This window comes from Lissotriton helveticus, chromosome 9 (genome assembly GCF_964261635.1).
Source record: "Lissotriton helveticus chromosome 9, aLisHel1.1, whole genome shotgun sequence".
Classification (NCBI taxonomy): domain Eukaryota; kingdom Metazoa; phylum Chordata; class Amphibia; order Caudata; family Salamandridae; genus Lissotriton; species Lissotriton helveticus.
Genome location: NC_136070.1, coordinates 222,253,060 through 222,267,358, shown reverse-complemented (window position 1 = coordinate 222,267,358; position 14,299 = coordinate 222,253,060). Strand labels below are relative to the sequence as shown.

The 14,299-nt window shown below is 46.2% G+C and overlaps 1 protein-coding gene across 1 annotated transcript in view; it reads right to left on the bottom strand.

Annotated features, from left to right (window-relative positions):
• Positions 1–12,775, bottom strand: part of TOGARAM1 (TOG array regulator of axonemal microtubules 1) — a 778,500-nt gene extending 765,725 nt beyond the window's left edge. The window contains exon 1 of the mRNA XM_078659754.1: positions 10,285–12,775. Within this exon, the coding sequence (XP_078515880.1) occupies positions 10,285–12,543 (2,259 nt within the window). The 5' untranslated portion in view covers positions 12,544–12,775. The remainder of the gene's footprint in view (positions 1–10,284) is intronic.
• Between the last annotated feature and the right edge of the window lie 1,524 nt (positions 12,776–14,299).

The window sequence follows — 14,299 nt, the reverse complement described above, 5'->3', positions numbered from 1 at the left end:
AATCCCTCCTGGTCCAGCCAAGGGCCAGGACTTCGAGAAATGGTTGCCGGGCTTTTTCCTATATAGCCCCCCTACTCTGGAACAAGCTGCTCCTCCATCGGTCGTCCCTATCCAACCATCTGGCCTTTCGGAAGGGTCTGAAAACATGGCTCTTTCCCAACTAATCTGTGTTACCTCTCCTGAACTCATGGTTGTCGTCTCTCTCTGCTAAGCGCCTTGAGACCTTTTTGGTCAATCGTGCGCTATACAAGAACCTATGACTATGACTATGCTTACGAGAAGCGAGGCTGGCAGTAACTGCACCTCTTTTACTGCCAGCCTTGATTCTATAAGTACAAAGTGCGTATTTACACACGGTTTTCAAAACACATAAATAAAAGGCGCTGTCATTTACAATGCCAATAGCTCAAACTCTCGCAAAACCTATTGCATTGCAAATGCTTGTTTTTATCTTACTGCAAAGTTAGAGGATTTTGTCAAATGAACTGTCCAAGAATGGCGCAGAGAAACAGAGTGTGTGAAATGAAAGGCTGTAGAGTGTCAGTTCTTTTGTCCTAACGCATAATTAAATGGCTCGTACATTAACATCACCAATATTTCAATATATGTCAGCAGTTCAAAAAAACAAGCATTTGCACTACAATAGATCTGGCATTTATGAAGTTTAAGCTATTGTCATTTACAATGGAAATAGCTCAAACTTTGTATATGCGAGACCTCGGCTACCATTGTCCCGAGCTGCATAAAAGTGAAAGCGGGCATGGTGGGGAAAGCACGCTGTGCCTGCAGTAGGAGAACCCCCATTAAAGAAAAGAGTGCTTACAAACAAAATAAGACAGGCCTTCTCGCATCGGAAGTAAAGGGACCAGTCGCCATGGGTGTATTCAAATGCATTAAACAAACTAAACCTGGTCCTTTACAACAGGCAATCATTTTTTCCATCAGCTGTGATAGTCATTACTATAGACTCAATGTAATCTATTGGTAATAATATTTCTATCAACAGGGTGTGCCTCTTTCATATCTTCTAAAAAACCTTCTAAAAAACCAGCCTCAGTGTCTGTGTGCATATTTTCAAATATCGAGCTGGCACTCTACTAAGTATGTAGAAGAAAAGATTAAGAAAAAAGGTGTGGATGGGAGGAAGGAACCTCACGGGAGCAACCACCAGGGAACTTCTGACTGGTACTCGTCAGTGTGGTCCTCTTATCATCATCGGCTCCTTCCAACCCAAAGAATAAGAAAAGTTGCAAAAAATGATGTAGAAAGGAAAACAATAATGAACAACTCAAATAGTGGTGATACCTATACTACATATATGTGCACTACAACCCCTTGAGGAGTGAGAGCCGCTATCCGGCCCTCTACTACTACTAAAAACTGGGTCAGGTATTCCTAGCTATCTGATAGTTTATTCTGTGCCGGGTACCTACTCCTATTAAAACCTACACTCTACAGTTGTGCTACGGTTTAATATATAAGAAGCCAACATGTTTTGTTGCCTGTCACTTTTGGTCGGCAACTTCTTCAGGGCTGGGGGTTACCTTTGCCACACATTTCTGGATTCTTCCAGTATTTAAATCTAGAGACACATCAACAAAGATAAAAACATAGAGTGACACGGTTAGATATATTGCCCTTGTTGTAAACAGTTTATCGTATGCCAACTGTGCATTGAGACTAGCCGTGTTTACCTTGATAGGGGTACGCGATGGCATACCTATGGTTAACTCCTGTATACGCATTTCACTGTATCGGTCCCCTTGCGTGAGCAGCCCCAGCTAGCCTTTTAGTACGTTTAGAGCCAAAAATCTTTCTTGAGGACAAGCGATTCCGGGTCGATTGGAGCTACATCGCCAACAAGTGTACCCGGGATTGGCTCATCCTCATCATTAATACTGCTAAGCGCCTCAGCGAGGAACTCCTCAAAGAAATATTAGAACTAGAGGAGACCATCAAAGCAGATACCACCATAATTGACACTAAGGACCAACTAGCCCAAATACAAATTGATTTGGGTGAATATAAGACATACATGGTGATTCAAAAAATCAAGGGCCTGAAACGTAACTTGGACAAATTTACACATGAGTGGGCGTTCCCATATACTGAAGATAAACATTATCAAACCAGAGCAGACCTGACTTTCCAACCAGCTGGGGCTAGAGGGGGCAGACGTCAGGGTAGGAGGACACCACAAAGCTGGACATTCGATAACACCAGTAGTGAGGAGGAAGACACGAGTGGCCAACCCTCTACATCTAATCAGGGCCGGGTTAGGTTTAACACACAAGGAAGGACAGACGAAGATTTGGGAGCACTGTTTAGGTCTTTTTTAGAACAGCAACAGGCAGATCGAGGGAGAGGGGGAGGCCGAGGACAGAGAGGCAGAGGACAGTCCAGGTGGAATCCAACATGGCAAACCTACTTCCCACGAGTCACCCGGAGCAGAGGACCCAAGCAACCACAATTCTAACTGCACATGATAATGATATAGTGGTTAATTTATCCGACCATGTGCTTACACAAGGTGAACATCAAGTACTTAATAGGGACTTGGCTTTGTGCCAACGCCTACACATGATAGCTTTAAGTGTAGAAGCGAAATCTATGAAACTATAAGAAAAATCAAATTGAAAAAAAATTTCGCAGACAAAAACTTAGATCCACCTTCGGTGTTTAATTCTAATCTCCATCGTCCCTACACCTTTTGTCCTCCCACACAAGCTATGGGCCCCGAGGTTGCAGTCTTTGAAGAGAAAATATTGCATGACATTGAGCAACTCAAACAATCTGACTGGAAGCGAACATACTCCAACATGAGCAAGGCGGAATGGATAGCGGTTAAATCTTTGGAAAACAACGACCTGTTGACAATTAAACCGGCAGACAAAGGCGGTGCTGTCGTTGTGATGAACACTGTGGATTCGATCGTGTAAGGACTACGGAAACCTCGCGTCCCGCCGCCGGAAACCAAGAGCCCTGTTAATTTCGATTGGACAGGGAGTTATTTTAACCTAACATCAACCAACCCTATTGGAACATAAACAAAAAAGGAAATTACCCTTAACAAGATCCCCACATCAGGAGGATTATATTTTCGCTATCAAGCAAACAAAAGTTCTTGTGATTTCGACACTGTTTCCGGTCGGCGGGTTTAAATGGAACTCTTTTTCATATCTCAGGAAGCATAAAACCAAAAAGAGTTATACCTGAAATCAGCTGACAGTATTAACTTCATTTGGAAATCCATCCCTGGACAGAAATCGAAATAGAAATTATCGTGGCTGCTCCAGAAGAAGGCGCTGGTCCGCCGAAACGCGCGTAGAGATATAATTTGCCACATTCTGTTTTTATTTTGTTTCTATTTTATGTATATCAATATACACAACTGGATTTCTCTTTTTTAATGATATTTTGAATTTCTATTTTATTGTGTTATATTTGTTAATTGCTGATATTGAATTTGTAACATGAAATTATGTTTTTGATAACTCTGAATAAAATTGTACTCTTTTTAGCAAAAACCAATGTTGTAGCTCAGTCCTTTCCTATTTTTATTGTATTTGTTGCCTAGATTGAGACATATCATTTATTCACTGTGGATTACGAGACAGAAATCATGCGTCTGTAGGGAGCACGACAGAATTACCAGCCTCTAGCACGTGACCCCACGAGTGAACTTCTCACCACCATCACGACAATGGTGACCAATGCTAAAGAAAAGAAATGGATCACGGCGAAGGAGATGGGTTTCTTAATCAACACCAAATCCAGGATCCCGGCATTCTATATTGTGCCAAAAATCCACAAGGCACAATCTCCACCACCGGGACGCCCTATAGTTGAAGGCATCCAGTCTGTATTGGAACCATTGTCCCAATTTTCAGATTTCTTTCTGCGCGAATGTGTCATCACTCAAGCTTCATATGTGCAGGACACGACCGATGTCCTAAACATCTTAGAAACTATAAAGTATGATCCCAAGCGACAATATCTGGTTACCATCGACATTGAGTCGCTTTATACGAGTATTCCTCAGGAAGCCACGCTGGTGGCAGCAGCGCGGGCACTAGCGACTAGTGAGTGGTTTTATGACACACCACAATCTTTTGTCCTTCAATGTGTAGAGCTAGCCCTCACTCTGAACTTTTTTCAATATAAAGACCAGTTGTACTTACAGATATCCGGGACATCGATGGGGGCTACATTTGCCCCCAGTCTTGCCTGCATCTATGTTGGACAATTTGAACAACATTACATTGACCATCCTTCAAATCCTTACCAGAAGAACATCTGTCTCTGTAAAAGGTTTATTGATGATGTGTTATGTATATGGGAAGGCACCGAAACTGAGCTACTAACATTCTTCACGTGATTAAACAACTTAGACCAATGTCTCAAATTTACCTGGCACTACAACAGAGAAACTGCAGTTTATCTGGACTTGGACATTGCAGCCCTGGATGACCGGCTCACTACACAGGTCCATAAGAAACCCACAGACAAAAACTTACTGTTGCACTATGGTTCATTTTATCCCCGTGCACTCCGGGATAACTCACCGGTGGGGCAATTTCTCCGTTACCGGAGAAATTGTAGCACTACCGAGAAATACGTGCAATCAGCCAGTGATCTGGTGGAGAAATTGGAAAAACGAGCTTATCCCAAAAAAGTGGTCAAGACAACATGGAAAAGGGCTCTAAATACACCTAGAGCAGCTCTTTTGGAAAGAACTCCAAGGGAAAAAGGAGATTGCGTACCAGTGGTCACCACGTTTGACCCGTTATCAACGAAAAACCGTCAGATTCTGAGAAAACACTGGGACCTTCTTAGCACTACCAACTTCAAAATGCCACTTGAAAGACAGACTGGTGCATTCTCGCATCAGGCAGACGACATCCACAGGAGAGAGCCCAACTGGACATTACCCGTGTGGCGGGTGCTCTGTATGCGGGCTCACTGGTAAGACCAAAAGTGTCCAACTTATGAGTGGCAAGACCTGGTACTTGAATACCTTTACGAATTGCAACACGGCCAATGTAATTTATCGCTTGACATGCCCGTGCGGTCTTCACTATATAGGTCTAACCACGCGAAAAGTGAAGGTCCGTATTCAAGAACACTTAAGCACGATTAAAGCACGCCGATTAACTACTAGACTGGTCGAACACTACAAAGAGTTGAAACACCAACCCAGAGAGATGCGCTGGTTAGTTCTAGAAAAAATTCAGGGGGATTCTACAAACATCGAAACTCGGCTAATAACTAAAGAAGCCCGATGGATTTATCAGGAACAAGCGGACAGACAAGGTCTCAATGACCTTATTGAATGGAATAAGGTCATCACACAATGATACTGTCGTAACAGAAGGGCCTTCATGAATAGTTTTCACCTTGATGATCAACAGTGCCCTAACCCTTGTATCATGACATATGCGACTACTCCCCAGTGAGTCCTCAGATTAAAATATACATATAGGGGCAGAATCAGATAGAGTAGCACTGGATTCCCCCTAAAAACTGTACACCTGTCACTTTTTGATCCACCGATTGAACGTCAGAACCCCACACCGTTTGCACATCGAATGTAATGAATCTAGGGTGAACTAGTAATAGGTACTTGAGTAGATACTCATGGCATTCCTGAGCTTACATTTCCAGTAACCTTCAGTATCAGTGAGATGGAACAGGGTTATATTAGAACAGAAACCCATAGTACATTCAGATAGGGGTGCCTGTATTGGTATTGCACCACTCTAAGATGGCTGCCAAGCGTACACGGGTCCCGTGACGTCACACGTTCGGGACGCACGCCCCGACGTTTCGCGTCATGATCCCGGATATATTCATCCGAGAGAAACACAGTCTTAGTGACCGGCAACGGGAGCCCGAGAAGAGTCAATATTGACAACAAGTGACGGTAAGGGGTGCGGGACCACTTGTACACTCTACGGGGGTTAGGGCGTTAATAGTACAGGATCACGAGTGTTTGATGTCAGTTTTCTCCGTGTGATAAACACCTCTAGCGCTTAGCGCTTGCTCCACTCTGCATTATCGGGCGGCACAAGTAACAGAGGGGCAACATTGTTTGACTAATGCGTGTTGTTGTTAGACATTGTTAACGCATGGCCGTAGTCCTATATTACAATGTGAGGCAGTGCAGCTACGGAGTTTTTTGTACAGAGGGTGCAGTGTGGTAAAATGACCATGAAGCTGAACATAGGGAAGCGAGTGAATGAGGGGGCTCCCTCATAAACCATCTAACCACTCGTTTTTCATGATGATACTTGTAGGTTGACATAAAGCGGCCGACTCTTTTAAAGGGGACCGATACAGTGAAATGCGTATACAGGAGTTAACCATAGGTATGCCATCGCGTACCCCTATCAAGGTAAACACGGCTAGTCTCAATGCACATTTGGCATACGATAAACTGTTTACAACAAGGGCAATATATCTAACCGTGTCACTCTATGTTTTTATCTTTGTTGATGTGTCTCTAGATTTAAATACTGGAAGAATCGAGAAATGTGTGGCAAAGGTAACCCCCAGCCCTGAAGAAGTTGCCGACCAAGGGTGACAGGCAACGAAACATGTTGGCTTCTTATATATTAAACCGAAGCACAACTGTAGAGTGTAGGTTTTAATAGGAGTAGGTACCCGGCACAGAATAAATTATCAGATAGCTAGGGATACCTGACCCGGTTTTTAGTAGTAGTAGAGGGCCGAATAGCGGCTCTTACTCCTCAGGGGGTTGTAGTGCACATATATGTAGTTTGGTATCACCACTATTTGAGTTGTTCATTATTGTTTTCCTTTCTACATCATTTTTTGCAACTTATTCTTTGGGTTGGAAGGAGCCGATGATGATAAGAGGAACACACTGACGAGTACCAGTCAGAAATTCCCTGGTGGTTGCTCCCGTGAGGTTCCTTCCTCCCTTCCACACCTTTTTTCTTAATCTTTTCTTCTACATACTTAGTAGAGTGCCAGCTCGATATTTGAACATATGCACACAGACACTTAGAGGGTGGTTTTTTAGAAGATATGAAAGAGGCACACCCTGCTGATAGAAATATTATTACCAATAGATTACATTGAGTCTATAGTAATGACTTATCACAGCTGATGGAAAAAATTATTGCCTATTGTAAAGGACCAGGTTTAGTTTGTTTAATATAGTGTGAGTGGAGGGCAACCTAGGTCCTGTACTTATCCCTCTCAGCTCCCCTTGTATGAGGTGTATTCAAATGCAGACAAGGCAGCACCAATGAGGGACTAACAACCCTAACAAATCGCAAGCCAGCGTTTACGAAGGACAATGACACAAGCCAATGAAAAATATCAGTGGAGAGTGGGCGCTGCTTTCCTTCTATACTCCACAACAAGTCTTGCAGAGCAACGCATGCGCGCTGACTCACGCTCGACCTAAAAACATTTGTTGTAATTCTTAAGTGAAATGGGAACAAAGATTTTAATAGGATCAAAATAAATCGGAACACTTTACTTGGTGATGTACAAATGATAAATGTTTGCAGAAATCTGATTTCCACATATTGTTTGTACGCTATATAGTGTTCTCAGTAAAACTGACTGTAAAGAACAGTGCGTTCCCATATTATGTTTAGTATTATGATTATTAAAAGTGTGAGTTCTTAAACATGAACGGAAAATCATTCCTGTCCCCACCCCGATGCCAATGCTATTAGTGAACGAAGAGGCAAGTCAGGGGTTATACATACCCTATATGCGGTCTAGATTCTTATTATAAATGGAGCAAATGTTTGGTCGATTAAATCAAACAAGAGAGTGTTTTGCACCGCAGACATGCTGAATTCGCATATTTGAAGGTGCTCTCATATGTGATAAAGATACAAAAAAAGGCAGCTCGGTGAATTAAAATAGTTGCCTATGGTCACACAGTTGAGACCAGTGTATGGGTCCAGCACATTACAATTAGGTCGAATATGATTATTCAGAGATTACTAGACCTGCAAGTTTGGTAACATTTTATTGAGTTTGAGGTCTAAGGAGCCTGCACGAGATTGGCATCCAAGGACTCGCTCTCCACTGGATCTGCTGCTTTTAAATCGATGGAACACAAGATGTCAGACTGACACCTTTCTGCTTGAAAGCCCACAAAATCATTGCAGAGCGCCTCAAGGTTTATCGCTCAGCCACACCCTCTTCAAGGCATACAATATCCATTTGGCCAACGTCATCTATACGCAGACCAACATCCTGCCGTCTCTGACGACATGCAGCTCATACTTTCCCTCTCGGATAAGGCACCCAACACAAGAAACAGGTTCACCGCCTGAATTACCAAAGTCGCTAAATGGATGTAAGCCAAATGTCAAGCTCAACGCCAACAAGACAGAAGTAGTGATCCTCAGAAAGAACACCTCAGTTCGGGATTTCAACTAGTGGCTAGCCAAACTCCGACCCTCACCTACACAAGGAACCTCTGAATCATCATCATCGACTGCAAACTGGACATGACTACAACAAGTCAACGCCATCATGCATCTTGTTTCCACACCCTGAAGATTTTAAGAAAGAGCTTCAGGTGGCACCCAAGCAATACCACAAAAACAGACACTTATGCACTAGTCACCAGCAAGTTGACTATAGGGACACCCTCATCATCGGGATTACCAAGCAACTCACCAGAAGACTGCAAACCATCCAGAACTCTGCAGCCACATTAATCATCAACCTCCAAGACAAAACTCACATCCAACCCCACCTCATGGACCTCCACCAGCTTCCAATACACAAATGTGCTCATTTCACACATGCATTCAAGGCACTAATCAACATGGGCCCCAACTATCTGAACACTTGCATCTCCTTTGACCAACCACCCACACACATTCACTCCTCAGGACACCTGAGTGAACACAACCAACACATGCAAAGAACCAGATCAGGAGGGCAGATAGTCACTTATGTCACTCCTAAAGCGTGGAACAGCCTTCCACGTCACATCTAAGCTGCCTCCTCCTTATTTCTTTAATTCAGTAAGAAGCTGAAGACCTGACTTTTAAATGAATCAACCTGCCCTAGGCAGGGCTAGGTGCACACACACATACACCTGCCAGTGCCAAGACAACCTTGCAAGTGATAGTGCGATTTATAAATACACATAACACCTGAAATGTTTATACAATGTGCTAACCCTTGGGCAAAGTTGGCTAGCCCAAAATTCAAAATGTCATTATAGGATTTAGCAAAATATAAGCAGACCGAGATGTATGGGTGTGGCTGAAGCAGAGTTTACAGTAAAATATCCTCACAAAGGTCAAGTGTGCATGCTTGAATAAGGTACTAGGGATCAATGTAGTGTCATTAAAAAAATCCTCTCCCTTTCAAAACAATTACACTTACGTAAAAAGACAATAATGCCCTATGTCAACATCTGCTAGCCTGGTGTTTACAAGCATCAACAGACAGTCGGATGGGTGTGTTCGGTCACGGCCAAAGTCAAACAACATTGTAATTAACTGAAAATGTGTGTGACCGCTCCTGTCCAGAGTTCCATTCACAAGGCACCAAACTGAAATATAGGGGCACAACGTGCCAAACACTGTATGATAGAAAAGAACAGAAAACCTTCAACTGATGTAAATACGGCACATATCTAACACAAATCTCCAAACGTCACTTCGCTTCTATGCAAAAGCTAACTGCGATAAATGTTGACATAAATCATGCAAACAGTCTATTCAAAAGAGGCAGCAGCTGAAGTGTGACACCCGGTTATCTTGTTTCCCGGCGCACCGTGCTAATTAACTCAACACAGTAGTGAGGTTTCTAAGCAGGCAAACACGGATGTGGGCCCAGGTATACAGAGAAGGTTTCCAGTATGCTATTTTCGCATTTAAAACATTTGCTACAAAATGTAAATGGATGCATGTTAATCAATATGGTTATTTTATTTTTGGTCTGTGATGAGCAGTGTGAGTCACCTGCTGTGGATTTTGTATGCACAATTTAGCTGCTTTGTCACCAGTCACACGTAAAACGATCAGAGCTAGAAAGTAGCCAGCCCAGACATGCAGAATCTTTAACAGCATGAGTGGTAGCACTGCCCTGGGTTTACGACAAAGAGGCACTGCAATTTGTGTTGGCATTTCTAATGTTAAAATATGAAGAGTTGGTGTTCACAGATAAACAGGCCTCTCCGTTAGCAGCTTCTAGTTCTGAAAGCAGGATCAATATTTGAAACATCGAATATACAATACATTAAAACTAAATAATGAAAGAAATCACAGTTACCTGTTGGAGCTCCTTGGCATATAGGGAATCCTTTGCTTGAACTCCCTCTACTGGAGCGGAATCATTCTCCCAAGGCAGTTTGTTTTTCCCTTTACCTGCGCTTAACACCCTCCTGGCACCAACGGTGGGATCAGCCAGAAGCAGTAGGTCATTGTAGGATCCATGGCGCCTGAGGGCACTGTCACCGCTGGGAGTGTGCGCACTCTGAGTCCTACATCCTGACAGAAGCCAGTCTGAGTCCGCTCCTGGAAGAATGTGAGCACCTCTTCCATGAGCAGAGGTGGGTAGAGGGGTGGCATAGTCTACTAGACCTTGTGCATCAAGTTTGGGAAGGGTTTTTCTGGCTAGCCTTGCCTGGACTGCATGCATCACTCCATCCCCCTCCTCATTAAGTTCCACAATATCCACTGCCTTGAAGAGGCTGGCTTTATCTGAACCCATGGACGAGGCCAGCACAGCAAATGCCTCCAGCGCTGCATGGCGTACCTTTCGTTTAATATCCACAAGACATGGGGCTATGTCCCGGGAGAGCTGAGGCAGGTTGAAATCTTCACTTGGGTAGGTGAGCAGAGCTGCAATTGTGATGTTCACAACCTCCTCCCTGACTCGGGATTGCTTGTGCTTCACATGTTCCAGCAATAGGCAGAGCACCTCCTGTGGTCCTACGACTTTCATTAGCTTCATGTAGGTCTTCATGTACTCCTGCCTGATGACTGCCTTGTTGTCCCCCAAGACTTTGACTGTGGCGGAGATGACGGGCCGCAGGTACTGTCCTGTGCTCTGACCAAGGTTCAGCACCAACAGGTTGAGAACTTCCAGTGCACAGAGCAGGACTGTGAAGTTAGAGTCATCCATCAAGTTACACAAGAAGCTGAGGAGACCGAGGACACTGGAAGATGGAGCCAGGGCGGGCGAGAAGTCCTGCGCCTTGGCTTTCAGCTCCTCCATTGCACGGGTGCGTCCTTTGTAATCCTCAGGGTCCAGGAGAGCGTGGTATAGGTCCGGTGGGATGAGTCCAAATTTAAGGCAGCTATGTTCCTCGGAAGGAAGGCAAGCTCTGCTTTGGGGCCACTCGCCCCCCTGAATAGAATGCTTGTTCTTTTCTCTCGCGCTGCTCTGGTCCTGCGGGCTGCTACTTGGGGGCCCCCGTCTTCCCTGGACGGAAGGCCTGTTGGTATTTTCTAGAGCCGTCTCTCGCAGACTGCTCTTGTCCTTGGAGGTAAAGCCGTCTCTCGCAGCTGACCCCAGTCTCTGGGGGCCTCTCGTGTCAGTCTCCGGTTCGGCCAGGCTGCTGCATTTCCTTCTGGCATTGGGCGGGAGGCGCTGGATATAGCTCTGGAAGACATCTGGGCCAACGTGCCGCTTTATGTGCCTCAGGGTGTCTAGGGCCAAGCCCGTGGGCTCCCCGGCGGGGGCACAGCTCATCCTCTTGGCCAAGCAGAGGGTCACCTCTCCGAGGTCCAGACCAACCAGGTCCGGTGTGAGAAGGCTCGGAATGTGCAGGGCGACTGAGGTGCGGACACTGGGCTCGGGGCTTTCCAGACCGTGCTCCACCAGTGCTCGTAGTAAGTCCTGGGGTCGCAGGCTGTGTTTAAGGCACACTTGCAGCGCGTGCACCGACTCCAGCTGTAGCGCCTCGTTCTCCTCGGGCAGAGCCCGCAGGAGCTCGGGCACAACAGCAAGACGCAGGGGTTCGAGGTCGGACTCGCCCCCCTCACACAGGGCACCCAGCAACTGCACACACAGCAGCCTGTGCTCAGGCCCGCAGTCTCGGAGAACCCGCGGCAGTGTCGAAAACAGGCCCGCGCGCTGCGAAAAGTCCAACCGGCCCCCGCGCTGGGCCGTGCGGGAGAGCAGAGCTCGCAAAGGCGACCCGCACTCCCGGGGGCTGCACAGGCGGCGCAGGATCACCTCATCCTCCTCCATGAGCTGCGCTGTGCGGGAGCAGCTGGAGGAGGAGGGCTGTAGCAGGCTGTTTCTCTCGGGGACCAGGGAAGCGTGGAGGCTACGTGGTTCAGGCAGAGGTGGGTGGGACGGGGGGCTGGTGAGGCGACGCTGATGAGGGATCCGGGGGTGGCCCGGGATCAGGGGACTGGGAAGGCTCAGCTGCCGAGGGATCCGAGGGCTCGGGCTGGTGCGTTCATCACACATCAACATCTGGCCGCGGCCGGCGCCTCGCTCCTCATAGCCACTGAGCTGCCTGCGGTGGAAGGACTCGGGCACCGGCGTCACCACCACGGCGCTGCCGGCCGCTGCCATGAACAGGTCTCAGGCAGCGCTACGTGGAAGCGGGAGCCGTCTACGGACACTCATCGCCCGGCTCTGACGTAACTGCCGCAGCCCCTTGCTCCTCCAATCCCATCAGTATGGGTTAGATCCGCGACCAAGCAGCTTCTACGTCACAGTAACCCGGGATCGACGTCATAGCCTACAGCGACCACCTCGCCCCATAGTGCTTGAGAGGACGTAAAGGCACGGAGGTCACGTGCACAAACTAAACGCTTCCATGGTGACGCCTAGTGGGCGGTACACTCAACCGGGGAGCGAAGCAGCACATTGACTAGAAATAAAAGAAGGACAGCGTCACTGATGAACTTAGAGCATGGGTACTCTCAAACACTTTCCCAGTGGGGCCGCAAAGTTTGGTCTTGGTGTCTGAGGGCCGTAGTGATGCCAGCGGGGGAGGGAATGGAGTGTTGTAAATGGATGTAGGAGAAGCGAAGCATGTATATCTACTGGCTGAACTGAATTGCGCAATTTGAAACTAGAAAACGGGATACAACCTAGCTTCTCCGCTTGACCCAATTGTGCGACCCTGGGCAATTGTTTTGTTTCAATTTCCCTCATTTTCATGATCACATATAAAAGGACTTCAAAATAATTACTTCTGGATGCGTGCTGTAGAAAACCATCTCATGTGCTTGGATGGCATTGTTGTCTGGGGGGGGGTGGGGAGGGGGTTTTGGGGTGAGCAAGAATGTTTCTAAATTCATGTTTGAAAACGAAACCTTAAAAAAAAATACTTCTGAATGCACTGCTATAATTTGAGTTACGAAGGTGAAATGACGGCACTGCTATAATTTGATTTACAAAGGTGAAATAATTCTACAGGTCAATGAAATACACTTTTTGAATTTTGAAAAGACTCCTATTTTTAGGTCTCCGCCTGCGAAAGACTGCGCACATGCGCAGTCTCGCTGGCGAGACTTAATGGGATAGAGAGAACATCACTAGCGAGGTTAAGCCCCGCCCCTCTTCTCCAGTGGCTGGCCTCCTAAACGGTGGCCAGCCATTGGAGAAGAGGTCCTAGTGACGTTCTTCTTCCTATCTAAGCCCCGTCCTTTTCAGACTAGAGGGTGTGTTTTTGACTGTTGTTTCTTACATTCTTTGATGTTTTTAGGTCTCCGCCTACGAAAGACTGCGCACATGCGTAGTCGAGCTGGCGAAGACCTAAAAACATCAAAGGATAAAAACAACAGTCAAAAACACGCCCCCAGTCTGAAAAGGACGGGGCTTACAGACAAAAGGCTGTGTGCAAACATCACGGGCAAAGTACTTAAAGGCTTGTTTTAAGTTGTGGGACTTTTTGTTTGTCTTGCGCATCTCTGCCTGACCTAAAAATGGCAGTGGCGCAAGGAGCCGGTGTGCGCGAGGGTTGTGCAGCGCATGCTGCTTGTTTTTTTTTATTCCCCACCCTCCCCCTCCCTCCCTCGAGCTGCCGGCCGCGGATGTGTGCTTTGGGTAGTAATAGCGGTGGAGGACTGACCCGTACGTGACCGGCACTGCTCCTACAGTAAGTGCCACTATTCCTCTCCTTTTCAATTATCTTTTCTTCTCTTTTTCCCTCTCATGCTATCAACCCCCCTTTCTCTTTCACTTCCCTTTCTTACGTCTTTTCTCTTTCATTGACTTTCTCTGTTTATTTCCTTCTTCCTCGCATTTCTTTCTTCTCTCCTTACTTTCTCTCATTGCTTCTTTCCTCTCCTCTTTCTTCCTCATATTTCCGCTCTGCTCA